This window comes from Podarcis raffonei, chromosome 6, assembly GCF_027172205.1.
Source record: "Podarcis raffonei isolate rPodRaf1 chromosome 6, rPodRaf1.pri, whole genome shotgun sequence".
NCBI lineage: Eukaryota > Metazoa > Chordata > Lepidosauria > Squamata > Lacertidae > Podarcis > Podarcis raffonei.
In genome coordinates, this window is record NC_070607.1 from 11855624 (window position 1) to 11879013 (window position 23390).

At 42.9% G+C, this 23390-nt stretch overlaps 2 protein-coding genes across 7 annotated transcripts in view; one reads left to right on the forward strand and one right to left on the reverse strand.

The window, feature by feature from the left end:
* The window catches only part of TPR (translocated promoter region, nuclear basket protein), a 58876-nt gene extending 56242 nt beyond the window's left edge, over positions 1-2634 (reverse strand). Inside the window, exons 1-2 of one of the 2 annotated variants that reach the window (XM_053391427.1) lie at positions 2439-2634; positions 198-302 (exon numbers count right to left, since the gene is read on the reverse strand). In XM_053391427.1, the coding sequence (XP_053247402.1) occupies positions 198-302; positions 2439-2589 (256 nt within the window). In that variant the 5' untranslated portion in view covers positions 2590-2634. The remainder of the gene's footprint in view (positions 1-197; positions 303-2438) is intronic. The other variant, XM_053391426.1, reaches the window with a different exon arrangement.
* Positions 2635-3886: 1252 nt separating this feature from the next.
* On the forward strand, positions 3887-23390 carry ODR4 (odr-4 GPCR localization factor homolog). 5 transcript variants are annotated; one of them, XM_053391432.1, is made up of 14 exons: positions 3887-3997; positions 4957-5086; positions 6013-6147; positions 7232-7327; positions 8348-8454; positions 9571-9607; positions 10011-10151; positions 10912-11007; positions 12372-12440; positions 13657-13785; positions 14815-14905; positions 17012-17197; positions 19961-20053; positions 22998-23390. In XM_053391432.1, the coding sequence occupies exons 2-14, from the start codon at positions 4988-4990 to the stop codon at positions 23063-23065; spliced, it is 1347 nt and encodes a 448-aa protein (XP_053247407.1). In that variant the 5' UTR covers positions 3887-3997; positions 4957-4987; the 3' UTR covers positions 23066-23390. The 5 variants fall into 5 exon arrangements, with proteins under 5 accessions (XP_053247407.1, XP_053247408.1, XP_053247409.1 ...); XM_053391433.1 differs by having other exon boundaries at positions 9574-9607; XM_053391434.1 differs by lacking the exon at positions 6013-6147.

Here is a 23390-nt window from a genome sequence, read left to right on the forward strand (position 1 = left end):
CCATTCACCTTTCCAGGTAAGTAACAAAATAATGTTTACCTTTATCACATAATGTAATTCTTCTGTCATCAAACAAATCAATTTTTCACTGAAAAACTGAATAACCTTTAGTTGTTTCAAGACATATTTTGGAAAAATCACAAAATAAATACAACTAACAGTATTTACTGATCACCTTAATATAAAGGAATACTTACTGAGTTTGCTGACTTCCTGTCGGAGATTCTGACACTCCTGTGTCTCATTTACGAGTCTTTCCTGACTCTGAGCAAGTCGTTTCTCTACTTCAAAATATTGTTGCTCTGCAAAACATGCATTAGCACAAGTTCAAATTTTGCCCTTTCTCAGAGCTATTCAAGTCAAAGTGTGCCATTCACAGTTATGTAAAATTGCAGGAATCCTCGTGAAAAGCACACAATCTTTAATCCAAAATACTCTATTTATCAGTCTCAGATTTTTTTGGACCACAACTCTGATCAGCCCCAATTAAGAACGGACAATTATCAGGGAAGATGGGAATTGTATCCAAAACATCTGGAGAGCACCAAGCTGGGGAAGGCTGTTCTAAAGTGATACTAGGTCACCTATCGCCTATCTTCCTCACAGTCCAATCCATGTCCTTTTAAACATGAGTGTATATGTGTGGGATTTTGTTATTGTTATCATGTTATGTATTTTTTGTTATGTTGAAACCACTCTGCAATCTTTAGAAAATAATAACAGTACCTGTTTTCCTAGAGCTGTAGACTAGTCTACATGTCATAAAATGCACCCAGGAATTAAAATCTCATACCACCCTAGACATTTCTGTTATATACCACATGCTGCCCTAAGCACAAGTACCAAAAATTCCAACACTTAAAGTAAATAGCAGCTTTACTTTTATATTGATCTGGTTCACAAGTACCTCTGAATTTTTCTATAGCCCATTTCCAGAAAATTAAGGCCCTGAACATTAACCACATCTGCTCAGTGGTAAGTCAATGAATGGGGCTTACTTCCATGTGAGCAAGAGTCATAACTGCACCCTCCACGACTTGTCTCCTAAATGTGAACAGATACTCAACAGGAACTATTTAGAAAGAAAAATAAAACCCCAAGCATCTTGGGTGCTAACTGCAGCCTCTAACACCTTGATGCTCTGCTCTCTTAACCCATACTAGCATAGACAAACGCCTGGAACACCTATGCTTTTGGGGGAGTGTGGCATGCTGTTTTTATTGTTGTGTTTGCATTTGTATGGTTTTCATAGATTCCTCTCTCTTTCTCTCTCACACACAAGCACAGTTCTAATTCACAGAAAAGTAGATCTAGTTGGAAGGAACCCCAAGGGCCATCTAGTCTGACCCCATGTCACGTGATCCCTCATCCAATTTGAAACCATACATGTCCCTGCTTAGCTTTGCAAATGTGCTAGCAGTATTATTGCTGCACCACTTAGGAGTACATGTTTGTGTGTGTGTGTGTTTTAAATAGATGATTCCCCATGTTTTTATTGGCTGTGGTTTTTCTGTTTCATGTTTGATGTCATACTGTGCTTTAGTTTGTTGGAAGCAGTCCAGAGAGTGGTGACATGTAAACAATAAATAATTATTATGAGTTTAATTAATAATAATAACATTAAACTCGCATTATAATAATTATTTGTTTATATGCAGTCCTTTTCTGCCGCCGCTATTATTATTATAGTGGCATGCTGTTTGTATTATTGTATTTGCATTTGTATGGTTTTCATAGATTTCTCTCTCTCTCTCTCTCTCTCTCTCTCTCTCACACACACACACACACAGAGTTCTAATTCACAGAATCGTAGATCCAGTTTGTTGGAAGCAGCCTAGAGAGTGGTGCCATGCAAACAATAAATAATTATTATGAGTTTAATTAATAATAATAACATTAAACTCGCATTACAATAATTATTTGTTTATATGCAGTCCTTTTCTGCCGCTGTTATTATTCTTGTTGTTGTTGTTGTTGTTGTTGTTGTTGTTGTTGTTATTATTATTATTATTATTATTATTATTATTATTATTATTATTATTATAGTGGCATGCTGTTTGTATTATTGTATTTGCATTTGTATGGTTTTCATAGACACACGAGTTCTATTTCACAGAATCGTAGATCCAGTTTGCTGGAAGCAGCCCAGAGAGTGGTGGCGTGTAAACAATAAATAATTATTATAAGTTTACTTAATATTAATAACTCTGGTCCATGGAGTCACTACTAAACAACAACAATAATATTAAACTCGCATTATTTTATTGCAGTCCTTTCCTGCCATTATTATTATGGAAGAAAAGGATTGCATAATCCGCCCCGTCTGAATCCCACCTCCTTTAACCTTAAAAGCAACAACAGCCACCCGCCTCCCTCGCATGAACCAGTCCGGGTCCCCGGGGCCGCTTCCCGCCCTGCCCTCCTCGGCTTCCACTCACCGCTGTCCACCTTGTAGCGCTCATGCCGGGTGCGGAGCGCCTCGATCTCGCTCTGCTGGTCGGCCAGGAACCGCTCGAGCTTCCCCTGCGCCGACTTGGGCAGCTTGGCCACTTCGGCCCGCTCCAGGACCTGCTGCAGCACCGCCGCCATCTTGGGCGGGATACCTGAGGGAAGGAGCTCGGCGGCGGCGGCGACAACGGCGGAAACGACGACACCCTCCAACCCACAACCCCCCGCGCGCGCCTTTACTTCCGGCCCGTGAAGGGCTGGGAAAAGGGTTGAGTGGCGGGTCGGGGAGGGCAGGCGCAAGACGCGATGGGTGGGGGGAGGGAGAGGAAGGTCGGCTTCTGCGCACGCGCAAAGGAAGGCGCCGGCTTCCGGAGCAGCTCTAGAACACAGAGATAGAAATGCAGACGTGCCTCCGTCACCGTTGCTTCCGGGTAAATAAATATGTAAGTAAATGAATGAATGAATGAAAATGAATAATATGTAATGAATAAATAAATGAATGAATCAATGAATGAAAAGCGCGGGAACGTCCCTCTGTGTTTCTCCAATTTGGGTCTCCAGTTGTTTTATAGGATTGCAGCTCCCATAATAGCCCTAGCTTCCAGGACCAGAATATTTTGCTTCTAAAAGATTTTCTGGCTTAGGCAAGTCTCCTTAGAAAGGATGTCCTGTTACAGGAAAGCTGACAGAGAGCACCCCTCTACAGCTTGTAAACATAATGCATACCACGCAACACACATTTGTAACGTGAACTTCCATGCACATCTGTCTAAGCATCCCTGCAACGCCAATATAATGCCATAACTTGTGACTGCACGCTGGTGCAGCAGTCATAAGATCCATCTTTTTTGTAGTAGTAGTAGTAGTAATAATAATAATAATAATAATAATAATAATAATAATAATTTATTAGTTATACCCCGCCCATCTGGCTGGGCTTCCCCAGCCACTCCGGACGGCTTCCAACAAAATATCAAAATACAGTAATGCATCGAACATTAAAAGCGTCAAGCCTAGAAAAAGGCGTCAAGAGCACCTTTGTAGTTTGGGCTCCAGAAAAATGGAGTTGTCGGTCTTTGTTTAACTTCTATGGTTGCTCAAAGGCTTCCTGGAGAAAAATACCCTGTTTATTTCTATGGTGAAATATAGAGATTGAAACTCCGCCCGAAGCGCAAAGGCACTTAAGGGCGGAGTGTCCGCCATATCGGGTGTGGCAAGTTTCCTTCCTTTTATTGAAACACCAGAAGCAAACGATCAAACGATTTTTTTTAAAATAAGTGAGTGGATTAAAGGTGGCAGAAGCAAGCAGTAGAAAGGAATCACGAAGACACAAAAAAGAGGAGGGGTGGTTGGCTCTCTAGCCTTATTTCCGCCACACTCAATATGTCGGGTGCGGAGCGCAGCTTTTTTTCCTTATGCGCATGTCGAGTCTTCATGCGTCACTGAAAGGCGTCCCGGCTGTCAGGAGAGCGGCGGCGGCGCCTCAAGATGACGGACAGTGTGACACCTCAGTGTGTGGCGAAGAAGTTGGACGGTGGGACGCGGGCAGGTGAGAGGCACGGGCTGCCTTACCTGGGAATCTTTCCTCAGAAAGAAAGAAATGTCGGTGCCACTTAAGATATCTTGGAAGGGAACTAGAATAGCCAGGGATGGTGGGAGCCGCAGCATAAACACACTTGGAGGGCGCCAGGTTGGGGACATAGCTGTCAACTTTCCCCCCTTTTTAAGGGAAATTCCCTTATTCCGAATAGGATTCCTCGCAAGAAAAGGGAAAAGTGGACAGCTATGGTTGGGGAAGCCTGGCGGAGGTGTGAGGGAAAAGGTCAACGCTGGCGGTGAATCTGCACCAAGCTCTGCCCTTTCTGGTGGAATGTGGCTTATTATAATTTATTGAATTTATATACCTGCCTATACCCGGGGTTCTCAGAATAAAATCAGTATATAAAACCACAAAATAATAGTAGCATTAATAATAATAATAATAATAATAATAATAATAATAATAATAATAATTTATTTGTACCCCGCCCATCTAGCTGGGTTTCCCCAGCCACTCTGGGTGGCTTCCAACAAAGATTAAAAATACATTAATACATATTAATACATAATATAATATAATATAATATTACTTAAAATGAGTAATACATAAAAAATACAAAATACATAATAAAAAGAAAAGCAGCAACCCAATAGTCCCACCCCCCAAAAAAACACATTTTAAAAGGACATAGAATGGGACAACAGAGGACGAGATGGTTGGACAGTGTTCTCAAAGCTACCAGCATGAGTTTGACCAAACTGCGGGATGCAGTGGAAGACAGGAGTGCCTGGCATGCTCTGGTCCATGGGCTCACGAAGAGTCGGACACGACTAAATGTCTAAACAACAAGAAGGATGTAAATCAGATCAACCAAAGGCTTTTCCTGAGCATATGTGCTTTCTCAGAGTAGAAACCTGCTTTGCTTCTCTTTTCGTCCTTTAATTTCTGGTGTTTTGCTGATTTGCCAGCTGCTGACTGGGTTATGGGACATTTGCAATAATGGGAAGGAGCTACTTTGTGGAAGAAGCGGTTGGGCAGTATCTTTCGGAGCTCGCCACCAACTCGCAAGCCCTTCTCACTGGCCTCTTGGTCGGGCAGGTAAGTTTGCTATGTGTGTGTTTGTGTGTGTCTAGTGGGACCTTATCCACCCACCCTGCTTTCTGTATTATTGTGGTGGAAGCCTCTTCTCTGAGTAAATGCTCATAGAGTTTTAGTGTGATCATCATAATCACATGTCAAATTTGTTCGCTGCTGCTGTATCTTGCCCACGACTTACTACCAACCAAAGGGATAGACAGACAAATAACGCCACATAGATGCTTTAAAACCAAGTGATTACTCCTTAAGTTACAATTGGGTGTTTCCAGCTGGTGATTAATAGTTTGATTCTATTACTGTTTACACAGATATAAATTTATCCTTGTTTATTGGTAAGTATGTTTTGGGTTGCATCTTAAAAGCACAATCCAACAGGAGGGTCTTTTCTGTACATGCCCCATGGAGTCCACACAGGTGAATTTCCTGCTGGTTTGTGCTCTTTTGGAGCTGTTCCATTGATTTACTTTGAGATTGATTGTGCATTTAGACCAATCTCTTCTTGAAATGTCGGAGAATAGTAGTTTAGAAGGGCTGTCTTTTGTCAGTTGTTGCAGAACAGTAACAAATCAGGTTATTTGAAGTTTATTATATTATTCTTACATTTTAGAAGCATTACTTTGAAAACCAAGTTATTTTCGGCCAAATCGTGTTAAATTTGATATACTGTTAGCTGCTATTATGTTTCCCAGAGAGGGACTAAGTTTTGGGGAGGGGTTTCATTATGGAAACTACTCACAGTTTGAGCTTATGAAGTGACTAAATTAGGCACACTGAAATGCATTGATTTTAGCCTTCTTGAAGCACTCTTTGTGTGTATACATATATACACACGTGTTATGGTAGATGAACAGTTGTAAAAGTGCTGAAGGGTTGAACTTGGATTCTTTTCTCTCTCCAAAGCTACTTCCTTCCTTCCCTATTTCTAGTGTTCCCAGCAAAGAGACTATGTTGTCCTAGCCATTCGAACACCTCCAAAAGAGGAGGAAAGTAAAAGCAATACAAGTCGTCGTTCAGATTTGTCTAATATTGATGAAGAATGGATCGCAGCACACGCCAATCAGGTCATAAACATTCAGTTGTTGCAGTTCCTTTCACTCTGAAAAGTGCTGTTTTTCTTGTAATGCTATTTCACTTTGATAATGGGTTTCTAAGCTACTCCTAAGTACTGTGTTCTTGTAGTTTATAGTCTGAAACTGTAAACCTTCACAAATTTTAGAATGCTATGCACACCTGTGATAGCTGTAAACTTAGCTGACTCCTGATACTTCATATCCTGGCATCCTCCTGTCTGTTTTGACTTCTGATGTGGCCTTAACTGTACTTTTGGTCCCAATTTTCAAACAATCATAACCTATATATTGCATAGAAAAGGTGTTCCCCATGATCACTGGAATATTTCATAAATTGGAAGGCCATTGCAAGTATGTTTTTACTTGCATTATTATCTTAAGGAAGGCATGGGCAATGTCTGTAATATAATAAGACAAAGATGATGATGATTTATTCAGTATATATACTGCCCTTTATCAAGAGATCCTGAAAGAATATTTCTTTGTTAGTTTGTTAAACTTGTAGCCCACCCTCCTACATAGGTAATGGGGAGAGGTTGTGATTTATCTGAGGCCACCCTGAGGAGCAATTTGAAACTGGGTTTCCCTGTTTCAAGCCCCGGTTGCTAGGTGCTGTGCCATATTAGAGTGTGTTGTGGTATTTAATATACTGCTTAAGAATGTGGAAGTTTGACAGAATACTGTGAGTAATGAAAATGGGGAAAAATTATAATTGAAGAATCAAAGACATATTGACAAGATCCCTATAGCTTGTATAGTTTTGCTTGTCTATTGTATTGGAATTAGGGTCTGTTCCTTGTAACTGCACAAATGAGAGGCAGTATCCCTTGAATAGCAAAAGGAGGTCACTACCAGTAGACCTTATGTTGCCCATTCCTGAATTAATGTCCTGTAGATGTTGTGTTCATGGGCTTGGCAGATGTCACAGGCATGCTGATTTTTATCTGCTCTGTTTTTCTACCATGATTGCTGCCACAGTTTGAACTCCCATCAGTCATTGAAATGTATGTTATACATGGCCAGAAATTGTCAGTTGAATAACGGTGACATCATTTGTGTTTGTCTGACTTTGTAGGTGTCACGAATGCTTCCTGGGGGATTGCTAGTCCTGGGTGTCTTTACTGTTGCAGCTCCAGAGTTGGCAAAAGAAATCCAAAATACCCTAAGGAAGGTAAAGGATAATACCCCTAGCATCCCTCTGGACTGGGGTGGGAAATCTGTTACCCTCCAGATATTGTTGCACTTCAACTCTCATCTGCCTCAGCCAGCTGACTGTGGTCCAGCAATGTCTGAAAGGACACTGGTACACCACTCCTGTCCTAGAAAATACTACTTGAATAGCAGCTAGCCTTCATTGTTTTCTTAAGCATAGTGACCAAAGTGGCTTACAACCGTTATGTGTGTGTGGAAACGCTATAATCAACATACAGTACTAGCATACAACAATGCATTTAATAAAATAACAAATGAAATCTGATAAAATAGAACAGTAAAACAGAGCAGCAGCCCATAAAACGAATCAAAAGCCCTACAAACCAACGAGATAAAAAGTCTCTACTTAGAAGGCAAAATGAATTTTGGGAAGGGAGTTCCAGAGCCACCAAAAAGGCCCTCTATACAAGCCTCTGCTGCTAGCAGAGCAGAGAGACAGGCTTCCCCTTAAGGTCTTAACAACCAAGCAGGTTTGTGCGGAAGAGTGGGAAAGTTCAGTCGGTAGAGTTCAGTCGAATGTCAGTCTATTTACCGTATTGGCCCCAATATAAGCAGCACCTGAATATAAGCCGCACCTTTAAAATTGGAGGGGGGCGGAAAGAAAAAATACCTGAATATAAGCCGCTGCATTCCTCGCTGCTCCTGGCTGCATACTGGGCGAGTTGGGGAGGGAGCCACGCTGCGTTGTCAGCCAGGGAGAGGACAGAGCACTGTGTGCGGGGCAGCCACCGCTTTTCAGAGCTCCTGCCGCTGTTTGCCTTGTGCTCCTGGTCGCAAATATAAGCCGCACTTTAACATTTCATGGTTGGAATTGGGGGGAAATGCGGCTTATATTCAGGCCAGTATGGTATTTCGTGGTGACCTGCGTAAAAGCAGTTGCACAGTTGTGCGTATGTGGGGTGCTTGCCTGTACTCTTTCTGTTTCTTTTTTAATGAGAACTAGAAACCAATCTTAATTCTCTTCTTAATTCTCTCCAAGCTTGTGTTTTCAGTAGAAAAATCTGTAGCTAGAAAGAGGTTGTGGAACATCTCAGAAGAAGATGTGTCTGACAGAGTGGCTCTTCATCTTTGCTCCGCTACAAAGAAGTATCCTTTTTTTTTTTTACATTAAAATTAGGACCTTCATTTTAATGTGTAAAATAGATTTGATTATCTGTGCTCTGATCTGCCTCAGTTAGATAGCTCATGCTACAGTCTTATGCACAATTACTCCTAAGCTGCATTGAAACCTAGTTCAACTTGCTTCTGAGTAAACCTGCATAGGATTGTGCGACGATCCGGTTCTTGGTCATGCTGTGTGCCAAAGCCAGTGCTGCCACTCAGCACACGATCAATAGCTGCAAAGGAAACTAACACCGAGGTTCACCAACATTATGCATTTGTAGATACAGATGGATTTATGGGCTTAACTTGATGCTCACATTGTGAGCTACACACTATGAGAAGATAGAAAGAAAGACGATAGGTTTGGATTTCAGCCTCGCAGTCTATCTTGCTTCCCTGCCCCCTGTGCCACTGCCACATCTGCAGCCCTGTCGCGCATAGCAGCTGGGGCGAAAGGTTGGGGGGAAGCAGATAATTGTGCTAGCTTGGAGATGGTGTGGTGATCATGCCCAGATCAGGCCCCGTGATGTTATGTGATGGCAGTGAAATCGGATTGCAATTTAACAGCTCCTGGACCAAACCAGTCCCTCTCTTAGAAAAACCCAGTGTGTCCAAAAACCCATTCTGGGACTTTTGACTGGCTGCAACTGGTGTAAACGGCCAACGGCCCTTCCACCCAAGCAGTCAGCAGGCTTAGCTGGGAGAAGCGGTGGTTTGGACAGTTCTGTCTGTTGGATCTAGTTGCTGATTATGAAAAGCAAATGGAACAAATTATTTAACATGGCTCTATTGGGTTTTTCTGGATTACAGGGCTGGGTGCTTTAAATGTAGTAGGACCCTTCTCTGATCAACGTGGCATCTCCTTAAGTATTTGGATAATTGCATAAAGTTTGCCACACATCCTGCTACTTCCAAGTTACTGCTTAGAATACATGGTTATTCTCCTACTGCTGCAAAGTTAGCGAGTGTTTAGCCACAGCTGGGAATAAAGACATTGGCATGACATAAAGGAACGGTTGAAAAATGACTTCTTTTTACAAGTGCTTTTTAAATAACATCCTTCAAGCACACTTGGTTATTATTCCTCAATTTGGAACGAATGCTTTGCCGCACTTATGATGTACAAGATCCAAAGGTAAGTTGTGTTTGCTTGTAGGAGGCGATGTTGTTAACTTTAGGCCTAATTTGGCAGGGAACTGTTTTGCAAGCCCCACTTCAAATGATTGGAGGAATCCCTAAAGCTATTGCTGTACTCAGTAAACTAACTCATGCACTTCAAGAGAGCCTGCTGAATACATTTTCTTGGTGGAATGGGCCGGTCTCTCTCTTGCAGTTCTTAGCAGCTTGCATGAAGCATTTAACTTCAGATGCAGCGGTAACACTGCCTTAGACTGCAATTCTGTGCATGTTAATCTAGAGTGAATCCCTTCTGGACATATATGTGGGTAAGCATATGTAGATTGTTCAGACTCTGCAAGAAACATTGAATTATTGCCTTAATAATTTAGCCTCTCCTCTCCTTCTGTTCCCTCATTTAGAGCACAGCCAAGCCAGCAGACTGGAAATATCAGCATGGCCTTGCCACGTCATGGCTATCTTTGGAATGCACAATTAATGCTAATATACACATCCCACTACCAGTGACCTTGGCCAGCCATGACTTAGAGAAAAACACAAGGGTAACAGAACATTTGCTATGCATGACTTACATCTTGTCCGTTTAAGCTAATATTTATGTTTTATATTTATGCTGTGAACTGCCCTGAGATCTATAGATAAGGGGTGGTATACAATTTTAATAAATCATAATGTTTTAAGTTAATGTGTATTTATATATTGGCTGTTGGATTCTGCCTTTCCTTGCTGCTTTCTGAGCCTGGACAGCTTCTGTACTCTGCCCATTAAGCCACTTGGAAGATTCAGGACAGATTTAAAAAATACTTCTTCACACAGCGCATTATGAATGTGACGGCCCTTCTTTAGAGACTATGTTAAGGTGCTGGTATAAGATGCGTTTACATATGATATGTCTTAACTATATTTTGGAATCTAAAATAAAAAGTGGGCTGTGATCAGCCGTTATGCTTCTTAAACTGTTCTGAACTTATTGGAGCAAGGGTGGGGAGCATTTGGCCTTTACATGTTGTTGAACTACAACTCCCATCAGCCTTTACCATTGTCATGCTAGCTGGAGCTGATGGGAGTTCTAGTTCAGCAATATCTGGAGGATCAAAGGTTCACCACCCCTGCCTTGGAGGAATGGCAGGATACAAATGTGATTTTTTTTTAAGTTTAGGGTGTCTGATGATTGAACAGCCCTCTATTGTTCAGGCTTCCATGATGATCGCATGTAAATAAAGATGTACTGGGCTGAACATTAAAGTCATGGATTGTTCAGCAATGCAACATGCCTCCTTTTCTTTTGTTTCTGCTTTAAAGAATGGATTAGCACGATGGGCCAAACAGATAGAGGAAGCTGTATTTCTGATCAATGGTCAAGTTAGAGAGGAAGATGCTGACTTACTGGAAGGGCAGGTAAGTGCTGAACAACGGAGTCTTAATGCTGGCGTAGGTCACAATGTTTAGAGAGGTATGTGTTTTCAGTGGTCAGTTTAGCATAGCTTGACTTGATAAGTACACCTTTATTTTGTAGATAATGGTGCTATTGCAGGAAAGGTGGCCAAATGAGTCTCAAATACTGAAGCCATGTGTCTCTTCTGATCAAGCAGTATTTTAACTGTCCACATGGTAGTAAGCAAACCATGCATAATGATTTGCCAGTTGACCAGAAGAACTTTATACACTGTGATCAGAAGGTCAGCGGTTTGAATCCCCACGATGGGGTGAGCTCCCATTGCTCTGTCCCAGCTCCTGCCATCCTAGCAGTTCGAAAGCATGCCAGTTCATGTAGTTAAATAGGTGCTGCTGCAGCGGGAAATAAAACAGTGTTTCGGTGTGCTCTGGTTTCCGTCACGGTGTTCTGTTGCGCCAGAAGTGGTTTAGTCCTGCTGGCCACATGACCCAGAAAGCTGTCTGTGGACAAATGACGGCTCCCTCGGCCTGAAAGCGAGATGAGCACCACAACCCCATAGTCGCCTTTCACTGGACTTAACCATCCAGGGATCCTTTACCTTTTACCTTTATACTTGGTAACTGGTAAACTGTGTTCCTCCTTTCAGAATGTTCACCTGTCTCCCAGAGTCAAGGGCAATCGCTCAGTAGTAGCCTGCATGCTTTTCATGCAGAAGATCCCCTCTTTGCTCTCTGACATTTCCAGGTAGACCTGGGAGAGACCCCTGTCCGAAATCCTGGAAAGCCACAGTAGTTAGTTAGATGGATTTGTGGTCTGATCTGGTATGAGATAGCGTCCTGTGGAGGAAAAGAGTATCCCACTAGGATGAGAAATTCGGGATCATTGTGATTGTGGCAATTTATATTTTGTGTGTCTTTAAAAAGAAATGAAAAAACCCTCTTTCCTATCCGACTTCTTTTTTACAGCAAGGTATTCTGCATCTCCATGCATTGGTCATTCTTTCAGCACCAGTTTGATGTACCTAGTCTATGTGTTTATTTTCTGAAACTGGATACCTAATGTTTTGGGGCTTTATATCGTGAAATGTATTTTGCGTATAGGGCTTCCCAAAGTCCTGAGTGACCACCATAGTGCTTTGTAGCCTTGACTGCTGAGGGCTGAGCCCAAGGATAGAATTTGCAGTTTTGTTTGTTCTTCCACACAAATGCAGAATTAAAGACTGTTAGGAGAAAACGTGCAACGTTTTCGGGAAAAAACGTATCCAACATTTGTCTTGTAAAATTCACAACACACAAATTCTGTCTTTGGATATGCAACACGTGAAATCTTTTCTCTGCCATTTTCTGTGTTTCAATTATCTTTACAGAAAAGGTCTGCAAGAGGAAACACGCCATCAGCTACTCAGAGCCTTGATGTTCGGGTTTTAATGCAATTGGTAAGTAAATTCACCACTGCAATGGTAAAAAGAGAGTGATGTGAAAAGTCCCTGGTTTAGTTCTATGAATTCACTTGATGGCCTTATGTAATCTACTGTTTGTTGGCCTCTGCCGCTCTTCCATGGGGCAAACAGTAAAGGCCTACGGAATATCTCCATAGGAGAAGATCACTTCCTTTTCTTCCATGCTGATTTAAATTCCCACTGGATTCTTGTTTGAGCTTGATGTTTGGGAGCTTAGCAGCTATAAGAGATGGAAGCTGGGAAGTCCCCTGTTGAAGTCTCCCATTCCCTACCTAAATTGTGGAATTTCCAGCAGAGATGCAGAATATAGCACATAACACTTTATAGCTACTATCTCTCAGCATCAGGGATGAGCACTAAAAGTGCTTTTCAAGTGTTTGGTATTAATAGTCTAAACCAGCCTTTCTCAACCTTGGGTTCCCAGATGTTGTTGGATTAAACATCATCCCTGACTGACTATGGATGATGGAAGTTGTGGTAAACTGTAGGGTGTAAATCTTACTCTAAAGGTTGTTGTAGGTTGCCGACCTATAGAGATGAAGTTGCAAGTCAAATCAGTTGGGGTCTGTACAGATGTTCCAAGAGGCCAGATGAAAAAGTAGAGGCCCTTACGCTCAGTGGCTTGATGCTAATCCTCAAAAGATTAACATGGCTGTGACAGCAGAGCATCTAATTTTGGCAAGCTGTTTTTTAACTGAGACTGAAGCTGAAATCAGGAGTGTTAAAATCTTAATTTATACTGCTGGTGAAAACTGTTGTTCATGTAGGACAGGCTTCCTGAACCTTGGCCTACAATGTTTTTTGGCCTACAATTCCCATGATCCCTAGCTAGCAGGACCAGTGATCAAGGATGATGGGAATTGTAGTCTCAAAACATCTGGAGGGCTGAGGTTGAAGAAGCCTGATGTAGGCTGATCCCTTCTTGATTTCCCTTGCCCCAAATGCTGATCAATAGTACTTTCAGAATGATAGTAACATCTTCTTGTACAGAGGGGAAAGGGAGTAAGCCCGCAATGTGAATACTAGAGAGCTCCATGTTTTAACGTTGCAAAAGGTCGGGTTAAATATATTTTAATGAGAACAGACCATAGCACATATAAAACAGCCGGAGAATTTTAAAACTGTAAACTCTGGAAATGTAAAAGTGGCCGAGAAATTTGTTCTTGAGACTTCTTTATGTTTTCTCTTTCAGTCACGTAGTTCAAACACCAGATCCACAGCAACAGTCCAGATATGCAGCGGCTCCATAAATCTTAAAGGTGCTTTAAAATGCAAAGCTTACATCCATAATAACAAGCCCAGAGTTAAAGATGCTGTTAAGGTACTTTTGCTGCCCTTCAGTCTACTGAAGGATTTGGTCTTAATCCTTTCATCCCAGATATTTTAGCAAGCAAGCAGATTTTGTTGTGTTTTCAGAAACCTGCCATCATACAATTTCAGCACAAAGGTCCTCAGACTGTTTAGTTTCCTACTGAGCATTAATCCAGAATAAATTTGTAAAAACTAAAAGAACAATAGCATACAAATGAACCTAATGGAACGGTACAGTATACAGTTACATAGAGTTCAGAAGGGAAATTCCTAGCTAGGAGTTTCGCAAGTATATCCGTACCTACGTTCATTCAAATTTTTAGCAGTTTTGGTCAAAACAGCCATTATGAATTTTACTGTTCTGAACGTGGCATACCTACTCTGATCAGACAGTAAATATAGTAACTCCTCATCTATTGATTTCCTTCTGAGTTTCAACAGTAACTGAAAAATTACATTTAAATCACAATTCCATATACGTGTCATGACCCTGTAAAGATGCATTTGATTCTCCACAGCTAATGAATTGCATTAGCATTCCACTTTGGGAGTCCAGGGTTTGGCTGTCCTCTCCTGGGTTTCTGTATGTCTCAGAAGGGCATCCCATATCTCACATGGGTCTGGGATAAAGGGAAATCTAGCGAGAGCAGGAGCCTCCAGCCTCTTTGTCTCCAGCCCCTGCAACTGAGGAATGCTAAGGATGCTTCCATTTACTTGCAGTATCTGCCTTCCTGCTCTGTCAGAAGCCACAGTTTTCTTCCGTTGAAGGAACCATAAGCAGGTAGCATTTGCAACATGTTCAACAGCTGCCAGTCTCACTTCTGGGATTCTTTGGCATTCTAGAAGATGCAATCTCAGGACTATATTACCCATTCTTTGGCCCTTCGCCCAAAACTGGACCAGCTACCCAGCCCTGAAAGCAGGCTGAGCTTTCACATATTGCTTGTTTAACCTTTAATACCTCCCAGAGTTGTTGCCCAGTGGAAAGAGGCTTCAAACGCTGGAATGTCTTTGTATCTTTTTGTTCTTGCCTTTGCAGGCCTTGAAGAGAGATATAATAAACACTCTCTCTGATCGTTGTGAAATGTTATTTGAAGACCTGCTTCTAAACGAAACACCAGGAAAGAAAAGTAAGAGTGGGCGGAAGGAATTGTATGACTGTATCTAGGTTTTTTTAAAAATTGCTGTTGAATTTGGATTTTAAAAATGAATTCCTTCTAAGGAATAGGAGGACGTGTTTATTTATTAGTGAAAACAAGGCTGGAGTCATGTAAGTCCATGTGTCTGAGTACTGAATCATAGAATCATAGAATCATAGAATCATAGAGTTGGAAGAGACCACAAGGGCCATCGAGTCCAACCCCCTGCCAAGCAGGAAACACCATCAGAGCACTCCTGACATATGGTTGTCAAGCCTCTGCTTAAAGACCTCCAAAGAAGGAGACTCCACCACACTCCTTGGCAGCAAATTCCACTGCTGAACAGCTCTTACTGTCAGGAAGTTCTTCCTAATGTTTAGGTGGAATCTTCTTTCCTGCAGTTTGGCTCCATTGCTCCGTGTCCGCTTCTCTGGAGCAGCAGAAAACAACCTTTCTCCCTCCTCTGTGTGACATCCTTTTATATATTTGAACATGGCTATCATATCACCCCTTAACCTCCTCTTCTCCAGGCTAAACATGCCCAGCTCCCTTAGCCGTTCCTCATAAGGCATCGTTTCCAGGCCAATGCATGTGAAAGCTGCTTATACTACTCGAACAATAACTAGGTTTTTCCCCCCGAGCAAATTATTCAAACTAGTTTCTCCCCATTGCTTTTTTTTTTGAGGGGGGGGAGGGCAATGAATGCAAACTTAACTGCTTGCAGCACAATCTGATGCATGGCCTAGATGTCACTGCACCATTGAAACGGCAATATTATTAATTGCCTGCAATTTTCAATTGCCTCTTTAGGTGGCATAGTTTGTCTACATATGTGCATGCTTTTGCATATTATGGGCCAACTAAGTTTGCTTTTTAGAGTTAAAACAAATAGTTCAGGCTCATTTCCCCTTCGTCTTCGAAGCATTCTGTGCCCTCAAGTTTGCTTTTTGTCATTTATTAGCCAAACTTCCCAGACTGCAATAGCGGATAATCATTGTCAGTTTACTGCAGTAAAAACGAATTGGAGAGCAACAGGGGGCAGGAGGGGGGAGACATTTGGGACATTTCTCCCCCCCAATACAGGAGAGCAAGTAAAACATCCCGGTTAAATTTTTGGTGGCAGCTTCCCACCTTCCTCAGCAAACTGCTTCTCCAGCACATCATTTGACCTTGGTATCAAAAGTTAGGAGCAGAGCCATTGAAATGAATGGACTGGTCCATTCATCTCATTGCTTCTACTTTGAGTGGAACTTGGTTGGCTACAATCTAATATATAAAATCTCTCTTCCCCACCCCTGGAATAAATCCAGCTTGGAAGACCGGGCAGTGCCTTCAGCAGGCTTACAGCCTTGGAAGAGAATTTGAACAGCTTTACTGAGAAATTACCGTATTTTTTTCTCTATAAGACTCACTTTTCCCCTCCTAAAAAGTAAGGGGAAATGTGTGTGCGCCTTATGGAGCGAATGCAGGCTGCGCAGCTATCCCAGAAGCCAGAACAGCAAGAGGGATTGCTGCTTTCGCTGCGCAGTGATCCCTCTTGTTGTTCTGGCTTCTGAGATTCAGAATATTTTTTTTCTTGTTTTCCTCCTCCAAAAACTAGGTGCGTCTTATGGCCTGGTGCATCTTATAGAGTGAAAAATACGGTATATTTCCTCCATGTTTGTGGGCTGTCTGAGTGATCAGTATCTGTGGCACAGGATAGCAGACTTGAGATCCCCTTGGCACAGCCATGCTGACACCGCTGCTAGTCGCTCCCTTCTGCCAGATAACTCCTCAACAGAGCTTTCAGACATGCATTCTGTGTCAACACCAGTGCTATGGAAAGATGCAAGTTGGTGACATTGTTATATTGTATGTTTCATTTTTCAGATTTGATACCTCACCAAGTAATCCATATGCTTCTTGCAGCACCTGCAGTGCAGGTTAAATTAATATAAAATTGAGATTGCGTAATTAGGGCAGGTGACACACCTATACAGACATAGCACTGATGCTGCCTGAACACATAAACACTGGAGTATATACTAGTAGTCACAATGTCCCTTAGTGGTGTTCAATATTTTATTAATAATATTTTATTTTATATTTCTGTTTTAGATTCTGAAAGGGAGTACCACACCTTGCCTTGCAGAGTGTTTGCTCCCATCGTTGGGTCCAGCGTGTTGCTATGCGACTATAAGTTTGGAGACGAGACAGCCAGGGAAATCCAAGAGCGCTTCCTTGAGATGCTGGATCAAGCTGTTCAACCAGAGGATTTGCAGACAGCTGAGGAAATGAATATGGGTAAATATAGCCACTAAGTTAAGAGGCGGATTACGCTTTGCCAGGAATTACTGAGAAGCTCAACCTGTGGAACAAGCAGAGCTTAACACTGGCTCCTAAAATGTTTTCTGCCTCAAACCTGACCCTCAACAAGTGACGTCCAAGCAAGAGGGAAAGTTGGGTTTAGGCTATTCACTTTCATCCATATTGGTCTAAATGGTGGCATTACTGGAAACATGGTACTGGGGCCTAGTAGTGTGGCGGGGTCTGCCAAAGGTCAGTACAAAACAACCAAACTTTAATCATAAAATGTAAGAGAATATCTACAAGATTTTAATAATAATAATAATAATAATAATAATAATAATAATAATAATAATAATAATTTATACTCTGCCCTTCCTGGTTTAAAAACCAGGCTCAGGGCGGCTAACAACAAATATAAAACATTTATTAAAATGCGACTTAAAAACAGCATAAAACAGCGTAGAATACAACATAAAATGCAGCATCAATATCAATAAAATTCAAAAATTCAGGGGTCATTTTTGGAAGAAAAAAACACACCCAGTCAGTAGACATTGAATGATCACCAGGGCTAACTGGCCAAGTTGGTCCTACTTGGGCCAGCAAGGGGACCAGGGAAGAATTTAAATGTGGGGTCCCAGAAAGGGTTTCGTCACAGAAGAGGAAAGGGAAAAGGGAATAGTAAAAAGGTAAAGGGACCCCTGACCATTAGGTCCAGTTGTGACCGACTCTGGGGTTGCGGCGCTCATCTCGCTTTATTAGCCGAGGGAGCCGGCGTACAGCTTCCGGGTCATGTGGCCAGCATGACTAAGCCGCTTCTGGCGAACCAGAGCAGCGCACGGAAACACCATTTACCTTTCCGCCGGAGCGGTACCTATTTATCTACTTGCACTTTGATGTGCTTTTGAACTGCTAGGTTGGCAGGAGCAGAGACCGAGCGATGGGAGCTCACCCCGTCGTGGGGATTCGAACCGCCGACCTTCTGTTCGGCAAGTCCTAGGCTCTGTGGTTTAACCCACAGCGCCACCCGCGTCCCTAAAGGGAATAGAGAATAGAGGATCAGGCTAATTCAAATTGAAGGCCAGGCGGAATAGCTCTGTCTTACGGGCCCCACAAATAATAACATTTAATAACATTTATTTTTAAAAAGTAGCTTGTAATGCTTCTTAGGCCTTGCACTCAGTCCAAAATTGGGAACTTCTCATTCACCTTTCTGAGTAAAGACCAAGCTAGATGTGGCCAAAACAGTCCCGGGTGGAATCTTCCAACATCTATCTTTTCCTAAAAGCGACACCATGGGATTTTGAATGATCTCCTCCGCTTCCAGTCTTGCAGACCCAATCAAAATGATACCTGAGCAGTATGTTTTTCCTTTTGCAGCTAATTGCACTTAGGCAGTATTTGAATTAGGGCCACAGCACGGCGGGAAACACTACAGCCCCAGTCCAAATCAGAACAAGAAAGTTGTCTTTGGAGAGCCAGCCAGGAACCTCCTGCATTACGTCTAGTTTGGCACTTGGTAAAAGAGCAAAAGACTTGTTTTCTTTGTGTAAAACCAAAACTGAATATTCAGGGTATAAACTTGGAAAATAGCCCTTGCCTGTGGCTATGGTCCTGGCATGAAAGCAAGGACAATGGAAAGGAAAAAGGCAACACGACAGCTAAAAGTTCTAGAAACTTGGGTTGTTTGAAACGAGGCGATTCTGCCCTCTAATACTGTATAGATTATGTTGACTACCTTATACAGAGGTACCTTGGTTTGCGAACAGCCTAGTTTCCGACCATTTTGGATTGCGACCAGTTCAAACCTGGAAGTGCACGTTTTATTACTACCCATTTTTTTTGGTTTACAAACAATTTTTTTGGATTACGACCCCCCCCCCCCTTTTTTTGAGGCCCCATTGGCGAAAGCGTGCCTTGGGTAACAACCTGTTTTGGTTTACGAACGGACCTCTGGAACGGATTATGGTTGTAAACCAAGGCACCACTGAAACTTTCCATTTTGGGTCCATAGTTCAGTCCTTATGCTGTCGCACCCACTGTTTCTAGTGCTCTCCTGTCCTTCTCTGGTTAGCTTTCTTAACAGTCCCTAAAACAAATTAACTTGACTCACTTTAGAAGTTTGTAGTTGGGATTAATAAATAATCCATAAATTAGCTTGCACTTAAAAAAACCAAAAACAAAACCCTAACTTGTTTGGATATGGAATTTGCTATGCTTTTCTATTCTTTAGCATAAGCAAATACGTTTTGCATCAGGAATTTCCTTCGCTAAATCCCTGTTGCTACCATCAAGGGGTTAAGTCCTCTTGAGTAGATCAACACAAATAAGATTTCAGCAAGGGTAATCCCTTCTCCTGTACTCATTCTTTCTTATCTAGTGGAAGACCTAATGAACTCAAGCAATAGGTCTTCTGGCCTCTACAGAGTTGTGTAGGTGTGAGTCACTTTTGAGTCGCTTCTGGCGTTATTGTTGAGATAAAGCCTTCCTAGCATTTTTAGACCCTGAGATATGAGGTTTAAGCCTCATTTCAGTGGTTGTGTGTGTGTAAGAAAGACCCGTGACTGTAGGTATTCTGTACTCGGACTAAATTACGCACATGCGTTTTGCATATGTTTACTTGCAGCTGATCCTACAGTTTTCTGAAGAGTTTGGACAAGGCTATGTGTTACTGGGCAAGGAGGGGAGACAAGTGTGTGAGAATGGGATTAGGGTGAATCCACAAAGACCATTTTTGTATCTTCTTTCTTAAACCAGTTGAAGTAACCCCCCTGAAGGAATTCCAAGATGTTGTGCAAGAGAAACGGTTGACTAAAGAAGTGCTTCTGTTGAAGCTTCATCAAAATATAGGTAGGTAAAGGTAAAGGTACCCCTGCCCATACGGACCAGTCTTGACAGACTCTAGGGTTGTGCGCTCATCTCACTCTATAGGCCGGGAGCCAGCGCTGTCCGGAGACATTTCTGGGTCATGTGGCCAGCGTGACAAGCTGCATCTGGCGAGCCAGCGCAGCACACAGAACGCCATTTACCTTCCCGCTGGAGCGGTCCCTATTTATCTACTTGCACCCGGGGGTGCTTTCGAACTGCTAGGTTGGCAGGCGCTGGGACCGAACGACGGGAGCGCACCCCGCCGCGGAGATTCGAATCGCCGACCTTTCGATCGGCAAGTCCTAGGCGCTGAGGCTTTTACCCACAGCGCCACCCGCGTTAGGTAGGTAGGCTCCAGCAATTGCTCTTGCACCAATGGAAGCAATGAGTGGTATTCAACACTAGTCCTACTTGGAGTAGACCTATTGCATTTATCTGCATGACTCATTTAGATCCATTAATTTCAAAAGCTCTACTCTGAACAGGATTTAGCCGAATACAACTTAGGGGGAAATGAGAAACAGGTGCAGTCGTTGTGGTTGATATTGGCGTCCCAAATGAGCATTCTCTCTACAGTGCATCAGATTGAGCCTCCCAATTTCAAAGGTCATCTGTGATGCCTCATTGGGTATAAAGAACTGAGGGTGGCATGACAGGGTTCTACTAGAACAGAAACGCAGTCTGTTTTGCCAGTGTTTTGCACTTACTTAGTCACCCCTTTAGGATACTGCATGCCAGCAGGGGCACAATTATAACAATTCGTGAAAGCAACAGAATTCAGATGCCTGCTGTGTTAACCTGAACATTTGTTTTAATTTCCTTCCTTCCTTTCCTTCAAAACAAAAACAATTTGCCAAGGCAGCAATCCTGTATCCATTTACCTGGGAGTAAACTTCACTGAAACCAGCAGTACTTAGTTCTGAATAGACATGTGTGGGAATGTACTGTAAAATGGGAGTGGTTTTAGTTAGCGTAAAAGGTAAAGGTACCCCTGACCATTAGGTCCAGTCGCGGAAGACTCTGGGGTTGCGCGCTCATCTCACTCTATAGGCCAAGGGAGCCAGCGTTTGTCCGCAGAGAGCTTCCGGGTCATGTGGGCAGCATGACTAAGCTGCTTATGGCGAACCAGAGCAGCGCACGGAAATGCCATTTACCTTCCCACTGGAGCGGTACCTATTTCTCTAGTTGCACTTGATGTGCTTCCAAACTGCTAGGTGGGCAGGAGCTGGGACTGAACAATGGGAGCTCACCCCGTTGTGGGGATTCGAACCGCTGACCTTCCGAACAGCAAGCCCTAGGCTCTGTGGTTTAGACCACAGCGCCACCTGTGTCCCTTTAGTTAGGGAACAAGCATCTATTCCTCAAAGCGTGGGGCAAGATGACAGGACAAACTACTCTAGGCAGTGCCCTGATACACCTTTTTGACTGTTGGCCTTAGAGCAGAGTGTAAATAAAATTATAGGCATATGGGAGCGACTAGAGAAAGTAAAAAACCAAAACAAAAACACACAAATTAAGTCTACGGTCTCTCATCTTTTCCATTCTTTCTCACTTGCTGTCTTTCTTGATATCTGTTATCTGAGTCTTTTGTGGTTGTGGTTGATATCTGTGATGCCTGAATCTCCGAGTGCAAAAGGTTAGAATGAATTATGCATGTCAGAGGCCTCGGATAGATCCCTGAGCTAAGGTAACGGCAGTTGAAGAAAGGGACTGGGATTAGTCAGTGCACAGAGAGGAAGTGTTATTGTCACATGTCTGGTAAAGCCTTTGCAATGTACGGTGGAGCAACAGGATTTCACTTGCCCTGCCTTGCCTAATGTGCTCCATGTCGTGTGTAATTGATGTATATATGTGTCAACACCTTTATAGTGTCTGTGAATCAGCTTTGAAGGTTCTGTTTCTACATTTTGTGGTAACGTTAATGTGCCTGAAATTTGGAGCAGATCTAGCCCAGGTCCAGTCAATTATCTCTCTATCTTTTTATCTGCAAGCTGAACCTAGCCAGCAGAGATCTGGTAAACCTCAGTCTGTTTCCAGACCTTATTTGAACAGGGGCAGTAAAAACTGTCAGCCTCTCTGCATAGTAAAGGTAAAGGTACCCCTGCCCGTACAGGCCAGTCGTGTCCGACTCTAGGGTTGCGTGCTCATCTCGCTCTAGAGGCCGTGAGCCGGCGCCGTCCGAAGACACTTCCGGGTCACGTGGCCAGCGTGACGAAGCTGCAGCTGGCGAGCCAGCACCAGCGCAGCACACGGGAACGCCATTTACCTTCCCGCTATAAAGCGGTACCTATTTATCTACTTGCACTTAAGAGTGCTTTCGAACTGCTAGGTGGGCAGGAGCTGGGACCGAACGACAGGAGCTCACCCCGCCACAGGGATTCAAACCGCCGACCTTACGATCAGCAAGTCCTAGGCACTGAGGTTTTACCCACAGCACCACCCGCGTCCCTTAGCGCCACCCACGTCCCTTAGCGCCACCCACGTCCCTTAGCGCCACCCGCGTCCCTCTCTGCATATTCAGCCTCATAAGTGTGGGGCACCCCACATGCTCACACCTTTCAAGCTTGCTGGGTGAAGGTCATGTATCAATCGTGAAATTAGATTTTGTGCACAGACTTGTCAGCTACATGTTACATCCAACAAACAGAAGCAAGGTGGGGCCTGGAGTCGATCTGTGCAATTGTGCGGCATGTTGATTTTGTATACTTTGCGTTGTCTGTGGCGGAATTGAGAAAATATGCGTATCGTTGAAGAGAATGGAAATGGCTATCTGAACCCTTATATATTTTGAATGTTGCTGGTGAACAAGTACTGTGTTTCAGGGACTTCCATTGTGTCTCTGCTAATCTCTTTCCCACTCCTTGCTTTTTGACAATCAAGTTCTCCTTTTTACATACTGAATTTGCCTTTCCTTCGTCGTTTCTAGGAGTGGTGATAGCAGTGGCTGTCGCAATATCCGCAGCAGCCTTCTCCTTCAACTATTTCAGCGACTAGGCTTCGGATACTAAGAGCCAACCTGAAAACTCCAGCCGCCCCAGATGCCCTCTAAAGATGCACGCTTCCAGAACCGATTGCTTTAACAACCAAGTGTGTCACCTAACAATGCCAATTAGCAGAAGCTATCCTTATTTAGAACAGCTATCCTGTTTCTGCATGCCATAGTGTAGGTGGTATGATTTTTAAGAGGGTGTGTTGGGGGAAAGACCAACACTACCGATTGGCAGATTAATACGACATTACTTTCCCAAGTTCACAAAGAATTTGTCAAATGTCTACTTACCTTTCCGCTTACTAATTAAAAGGACCATTGTTAAAGTTG

Coding starts and splice junctions, on each gene's coding strand:
- ODR4 (XM_053391432.1), top strand. CDS start 4,988: ATGGGAAGGAGCTACTTTGTGGAAGAAGCGGTTGGGCAGTATCTTTCG. Junction 8,455..9,570: donor CTTTGCTCCGCTACAAAGAA/GTATCCTTTTTT, acceptor CAATTTGGAACG/AATGCTTTGCCGCACTTATG. Junction 9,608..10,010: donor ATGATGTACAAGATCCAAAG/GTAAGTTGTGTT, acceptor TCCCTCATTTAG/AGCACAGCCAAGCCAGCAGA.